Source organism: Daucus carota, chromosome 3 (assembly GCF_001625215.2).
Source record: "Daucus carota subsp. sativus chromosome 3, DH1 v3.0, whole genome shotgun sequence".
Taxonomy (NCBI): domain Eukaryota; kingdom Viridiplantae; phylum Streptophyta; class Magnoliopsida; order Apiales; family Apiaceae; genus Daucus; species Daucus carota.
In genome coordinates this window covers 55,489,737-55,514,175 of record NC_030383.2, presented here as the reverse complement: position 1 = coordinate 55,514,175, position 24,439 = coordinate 55,489,737, and the positions used below count along the sequence as shown (strand labels likewise).

The 24,439-nt window shown below is 33.2% G+C and overlaps 1 protein-coding gene across 2 annotated transcripts; it reads left to right on the top strand.

Moving 5' to 3' along the window:
• The first annotated feature begins 16,244 nt into the window (after window positions 1-16,244).
• LOC108215149 (DEAD-box ATP-dependent RNA helicase 18) lies at window positions 16,245-23,168 on the top strand. 2 transcript variants are annotated; one of them, XM_017387514.2, is made up of 11 exons: window positions 16,245-16,595; window positions 17,533-17,769; window positions 18,333-18,593; window positions 18,720-18,799; window positions 18,902-19,007; window positions 19,156-19,269; window positions 19,357-19,455; window positions 19,560-19,649; window positions 21,995-22,101; window positions 22,194-22,337; window positions 22,637-23,168. In XM_017387514.2, the coding sequence occupies exons 1-11, from the start codon at window positions 16,326-16,328 to the stop codon at window positions 22,902-22,904; spliced, it is 1,776 nt and encodes a 591-aa protein (XP_017243003.1). In that variant the 5' UTR covers window positions 16,245-16,325; the 3' UTR covers window positions 22,905-23,168. The 2 variants fall into 2 exon arrangements, with proteins under 2 accessions (XP_017243003.1, XP_063945556.1); XM_064089486.1 differs by having other exon boundaries at window positions 16,456-16,595; window positions 17,412-17,769.
• The last annotated feature ends 1,271 nt before the right edge of the window (window positions 23,169-24,439 follow it).

The following is a 24,439-nucleotide window of genomic DNA, read 5'->3' as shown; positions in this document are numbered from 1 at the left end:
ATATTGTTTGTTAATGAAAACCATAAAAAAAACAAAAAATCATACCTATTTGCGTAGCACGGGCCAAAATGCTATGAAGATATTTTCATTTAAATAACTTAACAATAAATTTTTTTAAATACAATTAATTATAATTTTTTGTTATTTTATTTAAGATACGAGGGGTCGCCGTTAGGCAACCTCGACAAATTTTAATTATACAATCATTACTATTTTCATGTCTTTTATAAATATTTTAGTAAAAATTACCAAATATTTTTAATTATTTTAACTATATAAATAATAATTTAATAATAGATCTATAAACTTATAAATTTCTATTCCAAACATCAAAAATTTATTATTATATTAATTATTTGTTTATTTTAATGATTCTAATGCAAAGTATATTCCGTTATAAAAACAATACAGAATCTATTTCATTATAAATATTTATCACGTATATCTTCTTATTATAAATTTTAAATATAGGCAATAATTGTAGCATGGTATTCCTTTATTGATGTATTTCTGCAAGGTTAGTTATTTCTTAACTTATTTATCAATTTTTTTAAGGAAGGTAGGAAACTCTTTTATCCGCATATTCACCTTAATTTTATAATTAAGGAATGGATGGAAGGTTTATTATCTGCATAATAGGGTTAATTTTAAAATTATTTCTGTTTCTAAATACATAGATTAATATAGTCTGCGTCTTTATAATTCCTATTGCGTGATTTTATTGTTTTTAATCGAATCATATATATTATCTTTAATATTTACAGCGTACTGATCGCCAATAACATAACACGATTATTTTAACTCTTATATGCGTTGCCTTTCATAACTTATATCTCATATCATATTGTTTGTTAATAAAAAATGTATATGTAAGTCTAAATGTAAAGACAACCCTATCTGTTACATAGGGATAATAACTCAACAATAGAACAGGACAAGTAAATAACACTACGCCTGCACCGGAATCGGAAGATACGAAGACAAAGGTTGAAGAAGCCATCTACAGTCTTGAAGGAATAAGTTCACTGGAAGAAGTTCATTAATATGTTCATGCCTCAGTGAAGAATAAAGATTGAAGTATTCAAGATTGTGGAAGCAATGAAGATGTTGTTTAAGTACTCGAAAGATTTCAGTGCAACCCCTGAAGCAAGATATTTCTATGTATCTTGGTTGGTTATTTATAATCAACAAACTGAAGCATAAACTAACCCGGAACCGACTGATCAATGTTTGCTGACAAAGACGGTACAATGTTTAACTTCAGTGTTAGTCGCTTGTGAACCAGACCAGTGCACTAAGCGTCAGCACGTACGGAGCTTTGCAAAGTATTTATCGATCGAAGAATTGATCCAGTCATATCAAGTCATTTGTTCCAAAGCCAAGTCAAGCCAAATGCCAGCTATGCCAATGCTTACTGCTCAAATGCCATATGTCAAAGCTTCCACAGAAAGCCATATCCAGAAGTGACATTTTATATATGTGTGCACTTATATATTTGTATATGTACAAATATAATTATATATGTATATATGTATATTTAATTAAATATAATATATATAATATATATGTATATATGTTTTTTAAACATATGTATATGTATATTTATATGTATATATATTTAAATAAATATATATGTATATAGTATATGTATTTATATTTTACATAAACATTTATATATTTAAGTGTATATATATATTATATTATGTACATAAATATGTGTATATTTATATCTATAGATAATTATATATATATACCTATATATATATTTATATTTATATTTACATATAATTTTATGTATATTATATATATTTAAATATATGAGAATATATTTAAATATATGTATATATATATATTACTATATGTTTATATAAATATTATTTATATACATTTATATATATATCTTTATTTATACATATATTTATATAATATTATGAATATAATATAATATAAATATATATAATGGTGCAAATTTGTCTAAGTGATCACTACAGGGGAAGCATCATCACTGATGAAGCGCAAACTTTGACTAAGTCAAAGTTTGCGCCTCAACCTTCCTTTAAACACTTAGAAAATTTCTAAGTCACCACTGTCACACTAAGGATGAGTGTTTGGCGCAAAGTTTGACTGAAGGGAATGGCGCCACCTTTGACCAAAGTCAAAGGCGCAACCTTTGACTTTGTCAAACTTGGCGCTAACAATTCTCCTGAATTGTTTTTCTAAGTAAGAAAATCCACTGGGCACAGAGGAGAGTCTCCTGGAGCGCAAACTTTGACTAAGTCAAAGTTTGCGCCTCCAACCATTATCTCTAGGCGCAACTTTGAAGAGCTGTGGAAAATTCTAAGTTGATCAACACTGTGGAGCACTGTATAAGCGCAACTGTTGACTGAAGTGGCGCAAAGTTTGACTTCTGTAAAGGTGGAATGTATTTGAGGCGCAACTTTGATTTATATATATATATATACTCATATATATGTATATGTAAGTTGCGCCACCCCTTGGTATTTTCTGAGTTAGATTTATTTTTATAAATCGAATCCGTCCAGGACGAACTCAAGTCGTCCAGGACGAACTCATTAACCATGGTTAGTTTATGAAAGCCTATAAATATGTGATTGTGGTTCTCACAATTTACATCATCCTTCGGGATGGATGACCAAGTGCTTTGCACAAACTCTCTCAAATATACACACACCCTAGCCTAGTTTTGTACCATAAATATTTGTAGTGGATAGGGCTTGTAATATTTAGAGGAGTGGTCATTGTAGCCAACCTTCGGGTTTGGATTTGTAGCACCTTCGAGGTATTTATCAATATACAGATATACCTTGGAAAATATTGTGTGTTGGTTTAATATTTTCATATCCTCAGAAACCGACCCAATAAATATCCGGAACACGAAACCCATTACAGAACTGCAATTTGTTTATCCGCAAGATTCGAAAGAATTTTAAATTGTAGTGAGTATCGTATTCAACCCCCCCTTCTACGATACTTTGGACCTAACAATTGGTATCAGAGCCAGGTTGATTGATATACAAATCAGGATCCTAATCGTACGGAAAATCAAGAACCTAGCTTTCGATATTTGATTAGGGGAAATGTTCTTCCGGTTTGTGTTGCTGAATTTGTCCGTAGGCCTAAGCAAGGATTATCCGTCGGATACTGAACTTTGGACTGGGACTTATAAATTTATACTTTAAATTTTAATAAGTTTATTTTATAAATTTGACTTAATTTATTTTAAACTTATTAATTGAGTTTATTATGAATTAATTAAATTTATCTTATAAACTTAATTAAATTTACTTTATAAACTTTGCTAAATTCATTTAATAAATTTGCTTAAATTTATTTTAGACTTGTAAAGTTTACTCTTAGACTTTATCAAGTTTATCATAAATTTTTATAAATTTATTATTTAAATTTGTATAGTTTATGATTTAAATTTAAGTTAAAATATAAAATATAAATTTAAGAGGATTTAACTGATTATGGATATAAGTTCAAGTTCAAGGGTTCAATTTCATTTGTTCTGGAAGCTATGATTTAATTGGAGACGAGACACTTGAATATTTTCAAAAATTAAATTTATCTAATAAATTTTAATATATTTACTAAATGAATTTGAAATAAATTTATTCTAAACTTATTCAGTTTATTATGAATTTATTTGAATTTATTTTTTAAATATAATTAAATTTACTTTATAGATTTAACTAAGTTTATTTTATACTTTATTTTCTTTCATCTTTTAAAACTTAATTTTAAAATTTATTTTCTTTATAATTTAAACTTAGTTTAAATAATCAAGTGTCCCGTAACCTTTTTAATTATTCTACTCCAAGACAAATCAGATTGACATTTAGTTGAGACAGATCAGGCTGACAGATTACAAGACAAACACCGGGCTTTCAAATACCAGATTCTCAGAACCGGTAATGGAATTACATTGATGACCCAATCCAATTGATTTCTCAAAGGATTATTGGAAGCAGTTTTCTATGTTCGACAAAGCTGATTGTGATTCGAAGAAGATTCTATTGAAGACTGATTGGACACTACTGACAGTGAATTTTGAAAAAGATATTTCAGGCCTTGATCTGAGTAATTACTCCGACTTGATTATGAGATCACCAGATCAGGATGGGAATTTGCTACATATGCAGTGAAGCATCTTTCCAGGGCTCGGAATGTCAAATTTGAATGGCACCACTGGTAGTAGGAAAAGTGAAGTTTTTATGGACGAATCTTCAAGGGATTTCAATCTAACTCAGTGATTCAGGGATATACAATTACTCAGTGAATTGTACCAATGCTAAATCTATTTGGAATTAGCTGGGATCAAAGACAGAGAACTGTGGAGGTTTAAGGATATAGTTATCAAGTTATTACCGCACCAAATCAGTTTCGTGCATTTATGTCAGAACCTTAGGATTGAACAGAAGAGTTTGTAACTGCTGAATTTAAGGAAGCTCAAGTCGACGAAAGTTAACACTTTTGAAGAATGTGAGGATAGAACTTCGAGGATTAGCATAACACTATCTGAGAGGTCTAGTCATGTCAGATTCAGATGGAATCCATTGGTTTCAAGTGGAGACTCTTCGGGGTTCAGTTCGACAGGTTGTTTGAAAACTGAGTTGGTCAGCAGACACAATATTGATTGGTATCTTTAGCAAAGAAGGGTTGCTATATATATTTGAAGCCTCGACAAACAAGGATGATAGGGCTTGTCTGAAACTCAAGTGGATGTTTTGAAAGAAACATCACAACAAGTTCTTATGCTATTTTAGGAAAGGTGTGAGATGGATCAATTGCTGATGAGAAGGATGATTATGGTTATCTGGCAATCCAAGCATTCTCTGAAAATGATTCACTTTGCACATCTCAGGTATGAATTCTTTCTAACTATGCAATACTTATTTCTTTATATTCAAAGCATGTTATAAATCTCTGAGTAGAATTGTTTAACACACAAGCACAAGCATGATAGCATCACAATAGATAATGTTGAACTAGTATGCCAGATCACTGTTCTGGTAATTAGGATTGATGATAATCTTGTGCATGTGTCTTTAGCAGATTCTTAACATGTGTATGAATATTTAGGATCTGATTATTTGCAATGGTGAGATTAGAAGCTTTCCTTTGGAAAACAACTCTTAGTTTTAGGGGTTATGATCCTAGCATGTATAACTTTGTTAAAACACTTACTTTCAGATTCCCTAGTACAATTAGATTTGCTTATCTAATCTGAATTGGTTGTTAAGGATTTTATTTTGTTCTATGATGGAATGTCTACCTTGTGTCAGTAGTACTTTTAGAACTCCATGTTAGATCTAAAACTGACTTTAGGTAATAGAGATAGTATAATGCCATATAACAACAGATTGGAATCAGATCCTTATGCTCTTGGAAGATTATTGAATATGTAATTCTACTTGATACCTGTTGCACTTGTGTTAATTGGTTTAAGTAGAGAGTAGTGAATTTTCTGAATTGCATAACTGCCTGTCTTGCTATTGTCTTATCTTTGATTGTTTGCCATGTGTATTCAACATCATGTCTGCTTATTTTCATGTCATGAATGCATGTCTTTGTACTTGCATTGATTTTAGAAAAGCATGTTTGAGAATCACATTAGGGCAATGTCTAGATAAGAATTAGCATGTTAAGGTTGCTCCTGTTGTTACCATTGTTAAAGAAAAATCTCTATTCCATCCGGACCCAGTTATGATTGGGGACCATAGAACTCTTTCCATTTGTGATTGCAGGTTACATATGTTCCATATGATTTTTGGTGCACTCTGTTTGCTGAGTAGCTGAAATCATATGATTCACAAAAGTACCATGTTAGCAAATGTGATCGTGTGAGCAGTTCCGTCAATAATCTTTGAAAGATGACAACAAAGATTCTCTTGCGGGACATGCCTGTTTTCCTGGAATGTCATCATGGAAGCATATCTTTCTTGCAAGGAGTCAAAACACACATTCCTAGTATCAGACGGTTCTCTGACAAAGGACATTATGTTAGTTCATGGAATAGTGTTTTATCTCAAATCTGGAAAGATGTGAATCTGCTCGTAGCTAATATGGAACTTCAACTGAAGATGGAGTGAGCTATTTTGATAGTAAAGCTTCATCGGATGAGTGTTAGCTATGGAACATGAAGCTCTCACACTTGTATGTCAAAACAAGGAGCTCTTTTTATTCGTAAGAAGAGAATTGGTGAGAGGACTACCTCATCTGGAATTCAATATGGATGAAGATTATGAGGTATGTCAATAGGGAAGTCGAAGGAGCATCGCACAGAAGCAAAGATATGATTAACATTACTGAGCCACTTCAGATGATACGTATGGATTTCTACGGATCAGCTAATGTCATGTCTGCAAACAAAGCTAGATATCTTTTTGCGATGATCATTGACTGCTCTAGATTCTTTCGTGTTGTTCGTATGTGTTCGAAGGACGAGACGTCATAAATAAAGGTTGATCAAGATGAACCCTGATCATTGATAAATCCAGAAAGACACCATTTTTGTCAGTGGCCAATCAGAAGCAAACACTAACTCTTGGTATGTGTTTGGAGGAAAATGCCTCTTTGCAAGTCTTGCATTTGAAGCTCAAAGAATATTTTCCTCGGCTACTCAATGGAGTCTACAGTCTACAGGGTGATTGTGATTAATCAACAGAAGGTGATTGTAAGTCTGGACAGGACATTGAACGACACTTTGCTCCAAGCTGTTAAAGGTGATATTATTGGTTTAATAATGATTCAGATCCAAGCAGAATCTCTTTGCAAGGATAAGGATTATTAAAGAAATCCCAGCAACAGCTTAGGGGGAGCATTTGGTGGATCTACTAGTCAAACTCAACACCACACAAGATGAACAGGACATATAAAGAACGTATCTGCTTAGACAAAGGGTTTGGAGTCAATATCATTCCCGGGTTCTAGTTCTTAAATGTTCCTAACGGTGAAGTGAAGACTGGGAGAGCTATTGTGAAAGGATGTTATTTCTTTGGGTTTCAATCTTAAGTGAAACTAGATGAAGATTCAGAAGCTCTTAAAGGGATCCAGATTGAGTGATTGCACATCAAGATGATCTCAATCAGTTTGAAAGCAGATTATGCGGATTCTAATACCTGACCTAATGACAATCCAATACTTAGTACTTGTCGGGTATTTAGATTCCAACTGGATGTTTTTGGCTCTGTTACGAGGGACAAGCCAATTTGGATGCTTAGGGTTACTACAAAAGAGAAGGTTATGAAGATGATGGAAATGGAATCTTCAAGTTCAAGACTCTACATCTTAGGGGATTCAACGACTTTCATGATTGAACTAAAGCACCATTGACGAGAATTGGGTTCAGGATATTACAGTGAGCTAGAAGATGAAGCTTCATGCAACATTTCAAGGACTTTGCAGTTGCAGATCCAACGGAATTTGTATGCTCTTTCTTCATCAGCTCTCATTGAGTTGTTATCCAAGACCTAACGATCGTCACGGACATGGTATGTCTTCTGACTAGCATATTATTTTTAAATATCTGCTTGCTAGAGTCATATTTGGTATCCAAATTATTACCTCTCATGATACAAGGCACACACAATACAACTATATGTGCTGTGATACCATGATTATATTATATGTGGACTAACGTCACTTGTGCAAGATAATTGCTAAGTGAATGCAGATTAGTGATATGATGAGTTTGTTGGAAAGTTGCAATTCTTTATGGTCTACTAGCTAGTCTAAAGAATGATGGCAATAAAAGGAAGTCAAGGATCTTTTGAATATGCGCAATTTGGAAGATTCTAGACCTGCCAAGACTTGTGCCAACAACCACTGGACTTGATCAGTACAAGAAAGGTACATCAACTGAAATGTCAAGTCTCAGAGGCATTCAACTCATCACTTTACTCAACTGCAAGTGGATCACATACTATATTTTCTATAAGGTACTACTTCTTTCATGAGCATGTCTATCGTATTTCTTAAATGAATTCATGAGTATTAAATTGTCTATACGTAGGAATTGTGAATTTATTTAAAATCCAGTACCTCGTGCTTTTTGTTATTCTATGTGATTGCCATGTTTATTGCTTTGCATGCTTAGATGGTGATTATATGTTTTAGCATGAGTGTTTGTTATTTCAATTATTTAAATTGTGTTGCATGACAATTAAGTGACTTATTTGTTCATGATTTAAATGATTAGATATGACATGAAGCATGACTTAATTATGTTATTTTTCTTGATCTATACCTCTTTAACAATTGGTATCTAGTAGAGAACTTTGTCATAATCTGGTCGTGATATATCTGTATTTGTGAACATACTTAGGATTATTTTCTAGGTTGAATTCATTTTTATAGGTATAAAATCTGAAGCATGACTTATTTGTTTCTAGACTTGTGACTTGTATCAGTAATTGGTATGTGGTTAGAATCTAGTTAGAATTTAGTCATGATATACTAGTATTTGTGGAGTTACTTAGATTCTCACTAGGCTGAATCCATTTATATTAGTGTATATACTTGAAGCATAACTTTTTGTGTTGGATATTTGATGATTTATTAATTGATATTTTGTTTCATGTCTAACTACATTAGTTGTGATACTTATAGTGTTAGTGATATTTTTGCATGCTTATATGTAGATCACTAATATTAAGTATTAATATTTTCTGCGAGGAGTTGTGTGAGTTCACTGGTGTTTAATGATTATCTGTGTAAGACTCGTGAACTTTTCTTCAACTTTCCCTCGGGCTTGCGAATATCTTTGTATGATTGTCATGATTTTAGTTGTTATATGCTGATCTGATAATTATATGATATTGCGTAGGTAATTATTATTTTATCTTAGTTAAATTGTGATCCACAATTATATGCCTATTTGTTTCATGATTGACTTTGATAGAATAATAGAAGCATGATTAATTCATTTTTGAAATATTTAATTGGTATCTATTTCTGATGCTTTATTGATATTTTATTTGTGAATTGATTGTGATGTATTGGCACTGGTGAAATATTGTTGCATATTTCTTAAAACCACTGGTGCTAATATATTTTAGGTGTTTAATATTCTGAGTACAAGGGAGACAACATAATCTTCATTCTGTCTCATATTTATGTTCTGGAGTGGTGAGTTTCTTTAAAGAAATTTCCTTATCAATTGATTTTAACAATTGGTATCCACTGCTCTATTTCATAAATACTACTTAGAATAGTTTGCATCTATACATGTAGCGTCATAAGACGAGATATTGATTATCTTGTATTTGTGTACTTGGTGATCTTTGTCACTTGCAGCGTCTGTTTTGACGATGTGCTAGTATGAGGCCTTTTCACTAATTAGTGTGGCGAGTGCTTTATACACTGTAGCGCATAAATTTTCTTGTTTTCTTTTTAAAATTGTAGTGAGAAACAGGAGTCTGTGTCTTTTTCAAAGACAAGTTCATTTAAACCTTTTATGCATAGATTCAGACTCTCGTACTCAAACCAGTTTTTAATGGAAAACTTTGATTCTTTCATCGGTTGTGATTGTCATTCTTTATGAAAATCATTTTTACAATCACAACTGATTCATTTTTCCTCAAAAGATTAAATGCAATTGCTTTCATTTAAAATCATAGATTTTCTAAAGTGCATTTATATCTCATTCTGTTCTTTGGAACTTAATCAGCCTTTTGGCTTTCCTAAATAGTCATAAGGTTGAAAACCAACAATCTTTATCCCAGACTATAAAACCAAATTCAGAACACATCCCAACTTTCCCCCTGGAGTAATAAGGAACTTATTAGACTAGAGGTCAATGAGGGAGAAACTGTACATGTTGCAGCAAATAAGGATGTGAGGGATAGTGTACCCACAGCTCTACCTCTCAAGGAGAAAAGGTGTTTTTGAACTTGAGGTAACTGTTGCTCATCTGTATTCTCCCAAAAGAATATAGAGCTGAAAAGGCAATAAAACAGTCTCTGGAATCATTTTCTCAACAGGATGAGTCCATTGAAATTCGCTCGTCAGCCAGAGCATCTTGTATTGAGTCAAGCACATCATCAGTAATCACTCTGATGAAGAGCCTAAACAAAAATTTTTTATGGACACAATACAAGAGAGTGCACAGTAAGGTTAAAGGTTTTGTTCCAGAAGCAACTTCTTCATTTACCATTTTACGGTAGATAAGATGGTTGATGCCTTTACAGGTGTAAGGAGGAAACGAGGATCTCAATTGCCAAATCTTCAGGATTCTCGTCTCCCTCCCCAGATAAGAACAGATCTGGATCCAATCGGAATGGATTTCCTATTTATAGGAGATCGGCAACTCTCTGACTATGAGTCAATTTATTGATGAGTCAGTTGAGGATCGGGGATTTGCGAAACCCCATTGCACCGCCAGTGACCTCTCTTGAAGGGGCTATGGTGATTTTCTCATGCAGGTACAGAAGACCATACTTTGAGTGCTGAGAGAAACACTGTGAGCCAAACACTGAGAGTTAAACACTTGGTGAGATTCTGAGAAGAACCAGTGAGATATTAGAATGAGAAATATGTGAGCATAAGTGAGTGCAAACACATAGGATTTTGAGAAGAGTGAAACACTTGTGAGGTACATATAATAATAATTGGTATCGTAAGCTCACAAGTTGTTGAAAGAATTGACGGAAGCAACTATGGTTCATTCCATTTCACGGTGTGAACTTATGGTTGATGATTCACTTGAATCAAGTGTCTTCACAGACATTGAGGAGGACTTAGGCCTTTGCCATAATTAAGCCTTTGTCTAACCTCCCAGAGCAAACAACTCTGGATCCTTAATTGGATAAGCCACTTAGTGGTTGGCAACTTGTGGACCATGATTCAGATTTATCTGATGAGTCTACAGGGACTGGGAATTACGAACTCCCATTGCACCACCGGTGACCCCCTTTAAGGGTGGCTAAGGTGATTTTCTTGCAGGTACTCAGCATTTTGGAAGCTCAGTATTTGTGTGGAGGGATACACTTACAGAACTCGTGAGTGACACCCTTACCCTAAAACCGAGAGAAAATTGAGTGTTGAGTGATACACCTGCAGAACATTTTAGTGAGACACCTACTAATTACCAAATTTATACCTAAAGACAAAGTGGATGTTGTTACTGGAATGTCAGTTCTTATTCATTACTTTTCCGTTTGGAACCTATTCTTTCAGCATAGGGACCAACCCAATCAAAGTAAACCCTTCTTCTAAACTCTTTCTTCGACCCCAGCTTTAGCGTTGTTTAGTTCTCTATGGGGAGATTATCTTTTGGTACAGGAAGTATTGTACACGTTCCTTGACCTATTTGATACCACATATCCTCGGAGGATTCCACAACTAAGGGGGAGAATATATTTAGGGGGAGAATATATGAAAGGGGGAAGAAAAAGTAAGTTAGCTTTCTTCTATTGTCTACGACTAAGGGGGATTAAACTACTCTTTAGCTGTGTACTACTGAGGGGGAGATTCTTCTTTCAACTAAGAGGGAGGATTGATCTTTCATCTAAGGGGAGATAGCTACTTATCACAAAGGGGTACCTGATCAAGGTAATGGGAGGAGAAGTAATAACAACTCATGTACACCTCACCACTGTGTTGTATCTTTATTCAGGTGGTACGTGGTATGATTCCTAAGAAACAGTGGTATTGGTTCACCACTATCTCTGACAGAGGGAGAAGCATAAGCAAAGACTTGTTCTTTACTTGTGAGGATTCATGGTGATACATCTATTCTTCAGTAAGTGGTAGACAGGAACTTATTCATTACCACTGGAGAATTCAATGAAGCTGCTGATTGTTCTTTGCATAATGGAATGTTTTGAATTCTCTTCAAGACAGACTATGAGGATTATCTGGCAGGTAAGCAAAAACCAGAGAAATGAAGGTGATATGCACATCTGTTATTTCTATTCATGAAATCTGGAAATGTATTATATGATCCAGAAACTTTGTAGCATTATTTACTAGTCCAGGACTTTACTTTTTCTAGTGTTAGTTGAGTTATCCTCCAGAGGATTTGCTTGTTATGATTAACAAACAAATAGGGGGAGATTGTAAGTCTAAATGTAAAGACAACCCTATCTGTTACATAGGGATAATAACTCAACAATAGAACAGGACAAGTAAATAACACTACGCCTGCACCGGAATCGGAAGATACGAAGACAAAGGTTGAAGAAGCCATCTACAGTCTTGAAGGAATAAGTTCACTGGAAGAAGTTCATTAATATGTTCATGCCTCAGTGAAGAATAAAGATTGAAGTATTCAAGATTGTGGAAGCAATGAAGATGTTGTTTAAGTACTCGAAAGATTTCAGTGCAACCCCTGAAGCAAGATATTTCTATGTATCTTGGTTGGTTATTTATAATCAACAAACTGAAGCATAAACTAACCCGGAACCGACTGATCAATGTTTGCTGACAAAGACGGTACAATGTTTAACTTCAGTGTTAGTCGCTTGTGAACCAGACCAGTGCACTAAGCGTCAGCACGTACGGAGCTTTGCAAAGTATTTATCGATCGAAGAATTGATCCAGTCATATCAAGTCATTTGTTCCAAAGCCAAGTCAAGCCAAATGCCAGCTATGCCAATGCTTACTGCTCAAATGCCATATGTCAAAGCTTCCACAGAAAGCCATATCCAGAAGTGACATTTTATATATGTGTGCACTTATATATTTGTATATGTACAAATATAATTATATATGTATATATGTATATTTAATTAAATATAATATATATAATATATATGTATATATGTTTTTTAAACATATGTATATGTATATTTATATGTATATATATTTAAATAAATATATATGTATATAGTATATGTATTTATATTTTACATAAACATTTATATATTTAAGTGTATATATATATTATATTATGTACATAAATATGTGTATATTTATATCTATAGATAATTATATATATATACCTATATATATATTTATATTTATATTTACATATAATTTTATGTATATTATATATATTTAAATATATGAGAATATATTTAAATATATGTATATATATATATTACTATATGTTTATATAAATATTATTTATATACATTTATATATATATCTTTATTTATACATATATTTATATAATATTATGAATATAATATAATATAAATATATATAATGGTGCAAATTTGTCTAAGTGATCACTACAGGGGAAGCATCATCACTGATGAAGCGCAAACTTTGACTAAGTCAAAGTTTGCGCCTCAACCTTCCTTTAAACACTTAGAAAATTTCTAAGTCACCACTGTCACACTAAGGATGAGTGTTTGGCGCAAAGTTTGACTGAAGGGAATGGCGCCACCTTTGACCAAAGTCAAAGGCGCAACCTTTGACTTTGTCAAACTTGGCGCTAACAATTCTCCTGAATTGTTTTTCTAAGTAAGAAAATCCACTGGGCACAGAGGAGAGTCTCCTGGAGCGCAAACTTTGACTAAGTCAAAGTTTGCGCCTCCAACCATTATCTCTAGGCGCAACTTTGAAGAGCTGTGGAAAATTCTAAGTTGATCAACACTGTGGAGCACTGTATAAGCGCAACTGTTGACTGAAGTGGCGCAAAGTTTGACTTCTGTAAAGGTGGAATGTATTTGAGGCGCAACTTTGATTTATATATATATATATACTCATATATATGTATATGTAAGTTGCGCCACCCCTTGGTATTTTCTGAGTTAGATTTATTTTTATAAATCGAATCCGTCCAGGACGAACTCAAGTCGTCCAGGACGAACTCATTAACCATGGTTAGTTTATGAAAGCCTATAAATATGTGATTGTGGTTCTCACAATTTACATCATCCTTCGGGATGGATGACCAAGTGCTTTGCACAAACTCTCTCAAATATACACACACCCTAGCCTAGTTTTGTACCATAAATATTTGTAGTGGATAGGGCTTGTAATATTTAGAGGAGTGGTCATTGTAGCCAACCTTCGGGTTTGGATTTGTAGCACCTTCGAGGTATTTATCAATATACAGATATACCTTGGAAAATATTGTGTGTTGGTTTAATATTTTCATATCCTCAGAAACCGACCCAATAAATATCCGGAACACGAAACCCATTACAGAACTGCAATTTGTTTATCCGCAAGATTCGAAAGAATTTTAAATTGTAGTGAGTATCGTATTCAACCCCCCCTTCTACGATACTTTGGACCTAACAGTATAGCTTACCTAGATAAAAAAAACAAAAAATCATAACCATGTGCTTAGCACTGGCCAAAATGCTATGAGCAAATTTTCATTTAAATAACTTAATAATAATTTTTTTTACATACAATTAATTATAATTATTTGTTATTTTATTTAAGATACGAGGGGTCGCCGTTAGGCGAACCCCGAGAAATTTTAATTATATACTCATTACTATTTTCATGTCTTTTATAAATATTTTAGAAAAAATTACTTAATTTTTTTTTTATTATTTTATCTATACAAATAATGATTTAATAATAGATCTATAAACTTATAAACTTTTATTCAAAACATTATAAATTATCATTATATTAAATATTTGGTTATATTAATGATACTAATGAAAATCTATTCCGTTATAAAAACAATACGGAAACTGTTTTATTAAAAATATTTATCACGTATATCTGCTTATTATCAATTTTAAATATAGTCAATAATTGTAGCATATAATTTTAGTAATGTAACTGAATTATGACTACTATGTATTTCTTTATTGATGTATTCGTTTAAGGTTAATTATTTCTTAATCAATTTTTTAATATTAATTAAGGAAGGACGAGACTCTAGCGTCAGCATATTCACGTTAATTTTATAATTAAGGAATGAATGGAAGCTTTATAATATGTATAATCAGGTTAAATTAAGAATTATTTATGTTTCTAAATACAAAGATTTATATAGTCCGCGTCGTCATAATTTCTGTTACGTGAATTTATTTTTTCAATCGAAATTCGTATATATTTTGTCTTTAACATCTACAACGTACTGATCGTCAATAACATAACTCGAGAATTTTGATTATTACATACGTTGCCTTTCATAACTTATATCTCATATCATATTGTTTGTTAATAAAAAATTTATAGGTTAACTAGATAAAAGCAAATCATACCCGTGTGCGTAGCACGGGCCGAAATGCTATGAGCATATTTTTCTATAAATAAAAATTTGATAAATGAGCATATTTTCATTTTAATAACTTAACAATAAAATTTGTTGCATATAGTTTATTATAAATTTTCGTAATTTTATTTAAGATACGAGGGGTCGCCTAATCTTAATTATATAGTCATTACTATTTTCATGAATTTTTTAAATATTTTAGACACAATTACCTATTTTTTTATTATATTAACTATACAAACAATGATTTGATTATTGATACATAAACTTATAAATTTTTTATTCTGAACTTGAAATATTATTATTATATTAAATATTTGGTTATATCAATGATACTAATGAAAAATCTATTCTGTTATAAAATCAATACAGTATCTATTATATAGATATTTATCACGCATATCTTCTTACTATCAATTTTCGGTATAGACAATAATTGTAGCATATAATTATAGTAATGTAACTGAATTATGACTACGTACATATGTATTACTTTATTGATGTTTAAGGTTAATTATTTCTTAACCTATTTATCAATTTCTATTAAGGACGGGTGGAAACTCTATCATCAACATATATATTCACCTTAATTTAATAAATAAGGAATGGATGGAAGATTTATAATCTGGATAATCAGGTTAAGTCATGTTTCCAAATACAAAAATTTATATAGTCCATGTCGTTATAAACATTTTTTCGTGATTTTTTTTTTTCAATCGACATTCATATATATATTATCTTTAACATCTACAACGTACTGATCGCCAATAACATAACTCAAGTATTTTAACTCTTACATACGTGCCTTTCATAACTTATATCTCATATCATACTGTTTGTTAATAAAAAATGTATAGGTTAATTAGATAAAAAAACAAAAAATCATACCCGTGTGCGTAGCACGGGCCAAAATGCTAATAAACACGTTAAATTTTATAACTTAAAACTCATAAATAAGTAGTTTGACTGCGCCTATTACCCGTCAGATTTAGGGTTATTCACGACAGAAAATATAGGTTAAATTGATAAAAAAATCAAAGAGGCCAAAAAGACTAGTTAAACGTAAATAACAAGTAAAAACCGACGGTCTCCAATCCAGACCCGACCACAAACAATAAAAGCCCATTTTAAAAGCACCAGCATCCCCCTGCAGCCGGACACAACCCTAATGGCGACAGAGAGTTACAACCCGACCGGAGCACTAACCAAAACCCGATTCTCCGACCTCCAACCACGCCTCTCCGAGCCGGTTCTCCAAGCTCTCTCTCAAAGCGGCTTCGACTTTTGCACGCCGGTTCAGGCCGCTACTATACCTCTGCTATGTAGCTATAAAGATGTCGCTGTTGACGCCGCCACGGGCTCTGGGAAAACCCTAGCTTTTGTCGTTCCTCTCGTTGAGATTCTCCGTCGCGCTTCCACTCCTCCTAAGCCTCACCAGGTCCGTAGATTCTCGATAAATTTTATTTTTTTTCTCATGCCCAATGATATTCTTTCGATGAAGTAATTTGTAGTGGAGAACTTTAAATTGCATTGTTGTTATCATATAGTCAATGTCATTAGAAGGAAATTAAATATTGTGTCTTTAGGTGGTTAGTATAATGTTGCGGTTAATATAATGTTGTTGTTTTATTGCAGCTGAGCTCTGTGTGTATATGTAATTGGTAACTTATTTGCAATTTGAAGGCGGAACATTTTCTCGAGTTTCTAATAGCTCATTTTACTTCATATCTCGATTCTAGCATGTATGGTGGGTTGATATCTCAGCTTAAGCAGAGTAGCTAGAAGGTCCTGTAGTTTCCTACTGATTACCTCCTCTTAGCTACTCCCCCCGTCCCCCTCAATTGTTTACCTTGGAGGACGGGGGCTCGGCATGCATTCTAATGCTCTCATAAAATATAGTTTGATAAATTATTTTTGAATTTTTTTTCTTGTGAATAAATATTTACTATCTAAATTTTTATACAAAAAAGAAAATTTTCAAAAAAAGTTACGAAACTATGTTGTATATGCGCCTTAAAATGCGTATTGAGTAATGCACAAAAAGTGTAAAGAAATGAGAGGGAAAGAGGAAGTATTACTTACTCTATTAGCTAAGATTAAGTCTCTACTAGTTAGTTACGTAGATGAATGCATTAGATGGGACGGCATATGTATTTTTTTGTTTGCCTGTTATGATGTTAAATGAGCCGTTAATGATACTTGTGTGGTTACCTAGTTTTTAGCAATATGCAATTTAACTTGAGTAATGCTCCAGGTGTTGGGAATAATTATATCACCTACAAGGGAGTTGTCATCACAAATATTTCATGTTGCCCAACCATTCATCTCTATGCTTTCCAATGTCAAACCTATATTTAACTTGAGTAATGCTCCAGGTGTTGGGAATAATTATATCACCTACGAGGGAGTTGTCATCACAAATATTTCATGTTGCCCAACCATTCATCTCCACGCTTTCCAATGTCAAACCTATTCTTCTTGTTGGTGGAGCTGAAGTAAAATCAGACATGAAGAAAATCGAGGATGAGGGTGCTAATCTACTTATTGGGACCCCTGGAAGGTTGTATGACATCATGGACCGCATGGATATTCTTGATTTTCGGAGCCTTGAGGTAGTATGTTGATTTATGTAGCGTTCAGGTGCAATTATTTTTACTTGAAACTCAGTACGAGGGAAAAACTAAGAAGAATAGTTAACTTTGGATTTACTTGTTTATTAACTGCATAGTTATATAATTGAATGACATCACATATTTATGTAAAAGTAAAGACGTTTTTTGCATTAATTGTAGAAGTAAGACTTTCACCAGTGTTATTATACTTGAACACACTGCTTTTGCATAAAAAGAAAAACAAAATTCATACAGTATTGACGGAATAATCATATTTTTCACTACTATGAGGAAATAGAAACTGGTAAACGAGATTTGTTATGTTAGTTCAGCAATTATTCTTGTCTTGAAAACGCCAAATGACCTTTCATCTCGCAAAGGACATACCCCCCCCCCCCCCCCCCCCTCTTTTTTTGTGTGTGTTGTTTATTCTTAGAAACAGTGTGTGTCATTGATGTTTTGTTAGTGATTGGTTGCCAAGAGCCCACCAACTAGGTAAACGTGCTAGTGGCAGATTTTAGTTCTGTGAAAACATTTTTAATACCAGATTGCTGTTTGTACAGATTTTGATATTAGATGAAGCTGATAGGCTATTGGATATGGGATTTCAAAAGCAGATAACTTCTGTTATATCTCGGCTACCGAAGCTTCGTAGAACTGGTCTCTTTTCAGCTACTCAAACAGAGGCTGTCGAAGAGCTATCCAAAGCAGGATTGAGGAATTCTGTAAGAGTTGAAGTTCGAGCTGAAACAAAATCTATCAACTCTGCACAATCATCACTTCAATCAGTTTCCTCTAAAACTCCATCAGGTCTTCTTCTTGAGGCATGTACATTTCTATCAAGAATTATTACCCTGCAGCTTATCTATATATTAAATTGTAATGTTGTTACAATATTGTGATTATAGGCAATAAAGATATCTTTTTTATACTGTCTTTTACTTTTGCAGTATCTTGAATGTGAAGCAGATAAAAAATCATCACAGCTTGTGGATCTACTTGTTAAGAACAAGTCCAAAAAGATCATAATGTACATTAAGCATGGATATTTATTCTACAGATATGATAAGTATTGAAAATGCTGGTACACATTATTGACTCTTGTCTCACATATGATCCTTCTCAATTTCAGTTATTTCATGACCTGTGCTTGTGTTGATTATTGGGGGGTTGTCCTTCCTCGTCTTTCTGCTTTAAAGGGTCGTTCATTAATTCCTTTGCATGGACAGATGAAACAGGTTCGTTTTTTCTTTTCTTTTTGCAAATCATGTTGTCAGATCAATATCAGTACTGAACATTAGTATCATTTGCTTTCCTGTAAGTATAAAGTATTCATCTAAAGATTGAACAAGGTCCTTTGTTGCTGCTTAATTTTGTATTCTCTAGGCTGCGAGGGAGAAAGCATTAGCTTCGTTTACATCTCTTTCAAGTGGCATTCTTCTATGTACTGATGTTGCAGCTCGAGGTCTTGACATTCCAGGTGTTGATTGTGTTATACAGGTAATTACTTCACCATCATAGGTGTTAATTGTGTATGAACTGTGCTTCTTTATTTCAGTATCTGCTTTTTTCTGTGTGTATCTGCAGTATGACCCTCCTCAGGATCCAGATGTGTTCATACACAGAGTGGGCCGGACTGCTAGGTTGGGTCGACAAGGGAGTTCTATCGTTTTCTTATCACCGAAGGTCAGTCTTGAAAAATTCTGTTCATTGGGAATAAAAGAATAAATAGAAGTAATAGGAAGGGTCTTTATAGAGCAACTAATGATCTGTTGAATGCATGTATTTAGGAGGAAGCATATATCGAGTTCCAGCGTATAAGAAGGGTTCCTCTAGAAGAACGAAAATGTTGTGATGAGGCTTTTGATGTTGTCCCTGAGGTGAGTTTATCCATATAAATCCTAATCAGTTACAACTTGTTTAAGCTCATTCATAGGCGACCCTTGATCTTGATTTGTTTCTTAAAGAATTTAAATGAGTCCTAACAAAGCGAGCCTAATTAAACAAGTAAAGATACAATACACTAGCTTTGTACCATTATTTTTTTGTGTGCAAGACAAGTAAATTTGAGTGCAAACAACTATATCTGATATAAGATTGAGCTTCCAAGCCAACATAAACTTCTACTTGCATAAATGTATATTTTTTAGTTTTCACCAATATTGATGTTACTTTGTCAATTAAAATCAGTGGCTGTCAAAATATTGAAAGATAGTGCATGTTTTGATGATGGTAATGATAACCTAGTTATTTCACCATTTGACTTAAAACTTAAACAGTATCTTTCCAAAGGAGGTTCACTACAACTTAAACAGGCATGTTGCCACTAGCTAACAGTTTTTAAACTTCTATCAAGTAGAAACTCTCTACCTCTGATCCTTTCTGTTAGAAAGATATCCATCGACTATACACAGTAACAACTATACATAGTAACAAACAAGTCATCAAAGTTATGAGAAGAACAATGCTGACCGGAACTATCAACATATATATTGCTAGCTCTCTTGATAGTAATAATTATATGACCAATATTGCATTGTTTTAGTTTGTGGTGAGCCAAGATTCTGTCTGAAAAATAGCCAAAACATAAAATTAACGAATTTACTCACCTGACAAGAATTCCCAAACTTTAAAATGCAGTAGTATATATATACTGAAAAAAGGGTAAAAAATAGCTTGCAGGTATATTATATTGGACAACACCTGGAAACTCTTGTCCAAGTCAATGAGTATTATTTGACTTGAACATTTTATTAATTTTAAGATACTAGAAGCAATATGACATAAAAATAACTCTGGATTGGGGTCTACAACATACTAGAAGCAATCAAACTAAAAAATAAAATAATTCTGAATTGGGGTCTACTTCCAATCATGTTCCCAGCAAATTTGTAAAATTACGTTGAAAAATTATTGAAGGTGAAAACCAAAATAATATGGAGAGTGATGAAACAGACAATTTACCACAAATATATTCGAGATCAAATAAGTTGCAGCTGAAACTTGATCTAAGTTAAATAAACTAATCCTATAGATCAAATTTTAGTAATAACCTTTACATTTACACTATTTAGCTCGTTTATACACTGACAACTTAGAATAGAAAATTAGGATTATAGAAGCCAATATAATACTGACAACTTATCTGATTGTATATCGCACTGAGGGTTTCTGCAAAACCGATTTACACACCTGGGATTTGACTCATATATTTTTTGTATTTCTTCTTCAATCTTATCACTATTTTCAGAACGTGGCTACATTTTATTTTTTTTTGCCATTCATAAGTGATGTGCTTTTGGATAAATATTGGTTAGACACGAAACTCAAGTTCTGATTCTGAATAGGATATTAGCCCCACTCAAGTTACTCTTTTTTTTGTGCGTGTGTGTGGCAGAACTGCATGATTATGCATTTTCTGTCCCTTGGCAAACCTGTCATGTTTGTGAAAGGAGCACTTTTCATAGTGAAATAGCAATCTACATGTTCATAGATCTCTGTAACTAGCAATAGCTGTTTGTCAAAATGCAAACAATTTTAATTTAACTAACATATGAGACAAAAGCAATTAGGAAATCGTGCATATAAAATTACTAAAATCATAGTGATGGTTTTAGTAATAATTATTATAGCGAGGCTGACCCTAAAAGTATCCCTTTGTAGAAGACTGTTCTTTGTATAAGAACACATGAGGAAGTATTTTTATCAAGTGGGTTGATTACTTCTTTAATCATGCCATGCGCATAGTTTGGATATATATTGAATAATTTTGATGCATCAATTTAGGCATTAATAGTAAATTTTTTGGCTTTAAGGCCCAACCTGATAGTGACGTGTAATCATGTATGTTGCTAGTTGTACTTGTGGACCTAATACAGAGATGTTCTGCAAGTGACTTCTAGTGCCATATAATCCACCATTGAAAAATTTGATATGCTCTTTTCTTAAATAGGGAGCTTAAAAAAGAGAATAGAAGGTTAAATTAGAAGCTTTTAGTGAAGTCACAACAGATCTGACTTGGAAGATATGGTGGGATTTTGATATCATCTTAGCTCATAGGTCAGATGCATCTTATCTCGAAAATTATAACCCAACTTTCACGTCTGTGTTGAATTGGTGGTTTGTTTATTCCTTTATCTCTATATTTTTGTTTTAGGACTTGGTCCAGTGAGTTCTGATTATTGGTGAATGACTTCCCTTTAAAATAAGCTAAAATCTCTTTCAGATTCGTACTGCTGCCAAAAAAGACCGTGATGTTATGGAAAAAGGACTTAGGGCATTCGTGTCTTATGTACGCGCATACAAAGAGCACCATTGCTCCTACATATTTAGGTAATATGCAGGTCTTGGTCGGTCCTCATTTGAGTTTCTTTCCTTTGTTTATTTTTTGTATTACATCTGTTTGACCAATTTACTGTCTATAGGTTTAAAGAACTTGAAATTGGGAGACTTGGTATGGGATTTGGCTTGTTGAAGCTTCCCTCAATTCCCGATGTGAAGCATCACTCAATTTCAACCGAGGGTTTTATACCAGAGCAAAACGTCAATCTTGAAGACATCAAGTTCAAGTGAGTTTTTCTAAATAAATTCACTGCATTGTGCTCCTGTGCTAAGAGTCTTCTATATGTTCCCTTTAATTTCTGTTCACTCAATTATAGAGTTATTGAAGCTTGTTGCTGTTTTTCAAGAAGAAAGTAAAGTTCAAAGTTGTACGAGAGAATATATGAGAGAATATATTTCGTCTGTTACCTTGTCCGTATAGCGATCGTGCCTATGTCATGCTTGTACATACTACCTCTTAGTGTATCCCAGTTTGAAGTTTGAACACCGTATAACATCTAACCCTGTTGGGAACTTGATCTTGCAGGGACAAATCTCGTCAGAAACAAAGAAACAAGAACCTGCAGGAGAAAAAAGCAAAACAAGAACTAGAACCAAAACGGCAGAAGCCCAAATTGTCATTAAAAAATGCAACTACAGTGAATAGGAAGAAAACAGCCCAGCAGAGAAGAGCTGTTCAGACTGCTGAAGATGATGATGAACTGACAAGGGATTATCGCCTGTTGAAGAAGCTGAAAAAAGGAGCAATAGATGAAAACGAGTTTGCGATGTTGACAGGAACTGAAGATCTTTGAAACATATAGGTGCTGTACTATCCAGTTAAAGATGTGTATTATAGGCCGGCTCAACTGCAGACAAGTCATGCTGTAGAGAGTTTCTGCTGTCCTTCACATACCGGCAAATGTGTTGTCAGTTCTAGGTAAGGGCTACTTTTGGTTGACTGATAACTTTGCTTTGCTTATCATATAGTAGTTTCTAAGTGTATCCATATATCAATGTATTAATTTCAGACATTAAAGACAGTTATATCAATTCCAGTTTGCTGCAAGTTTTGTTTATTTGTTTCGACACGTTTAGTACATTATGATTGAATTCATGTGCTGTTTCATGTTCTTTATTGTAGTTGCAACAACTGGAATTTCCATTTCGTGCTAAGGTGTCTTTGCCATCTTTTCCTGTACACTTTTATAGATAGCCGTTAACCATTCAGCTCAGTCTCATCACCGTACTCGGAATTTCTCTGCTCGGAATTTCTCTGCGATGAAGTTAAAAATAGCCTCTATTGGTTTAATCACTCGAGCAAAATGAGCATTCTTTTTTTCCTTCACTTTATTCCCTTTTCTCCTTCACTTTATAAAATGTTTCGCATGCATATATTCTAAAATGCATGAAGGCGAATCGTATTCCATGTTATCCGTATTGTATGGAATATAGGATAAAGGTAGCTGACGACTTCATATTCCTTGCCACTGAAGTTCCTCTGATTGAACTCTAATTCAAAGGAGAGGATGTACAGTGTCATTTTGTCTTGACAAAATTTTAAAAACTTCTGGAACATACATTTGGTATTGGAATAGAACAAATTAATAGCTAGAGGGAAAAAAAATAAAATCTCAGATCTTATGAACAATGACTTAACACAAGGTTTGTCGAAGATGGGGAATTGAAGTATTCAATTTTTGCTTAGTCTTGAAAGATTGTTAGCATTCGACAATTTTACACGAAGTTGATAGTTGAAGTTTGTTTTTTGTTGCAAGAGCTTTTACAAGATTCGCACATTACTTAATTTTGTCATTTTACAGATTTTGTAATAGGATCTTTCTAATGTGCCTAACGTACACAATATACACAAAATTTGATGAGTTTGGTGGATTTTGATTGGTTGAATTGATGTGAATGCAGGGAACCATCCATGTTTATAATTGGATGACCAATAAAAATACACTAAACTCATAAAATTTAGTACTTATGGTGTGCATATCGGCACACCATATAAAAACCGTTTGTAATACTACCTCCATCCCAAATTAGATGAACTTGTTGACTTCGGACACGCACTTTAAAATCCATTGACCGCATAGCCACATTACATAATTTTAAAATTTTATTTTTGCAAATAAAAATTTAAATATCAAATTTTCATTTACAAAAGAAAATTTAAAAAAATAAATATCAGAACTAGTCGGTCAATGCACCTTAAGTTACATGCCTAAAGTCAACTAGCTCATTTAATTTGGGATGGAGGGAGTATTAAAATGCAGAGCCATCAAATTAACACATCATTTCAATGTGAGGGACACTGAAATCCGGGGCAGCTGAGAGGCATATC

Excerpts from the sequence above, each read along its gene's own strand:
- LOC108215149 (XM_017387514.2), top strand. The coding sequence starts at position 16,326 with ATGGCGACAGAGAGTTACAACCCGACCGGAGCACTAACCAAAACCCGA. Across the intron at positions 18,800-18,901 it reads AAGTCCAAAAAGATCATAAT|TTATTTCATGACCTGTGCTT; the intron begins GTACATTAAGCA and ends TCTCAATTTCAG. Across the intron at positions 19,650-21,994 it reads CTTTTGATGTTGTCCCTGAG|ATTCGTACTGCTGCCAAAAA; the intron begins GTGAGTTTATCC and ends AATCTCTTTCAG.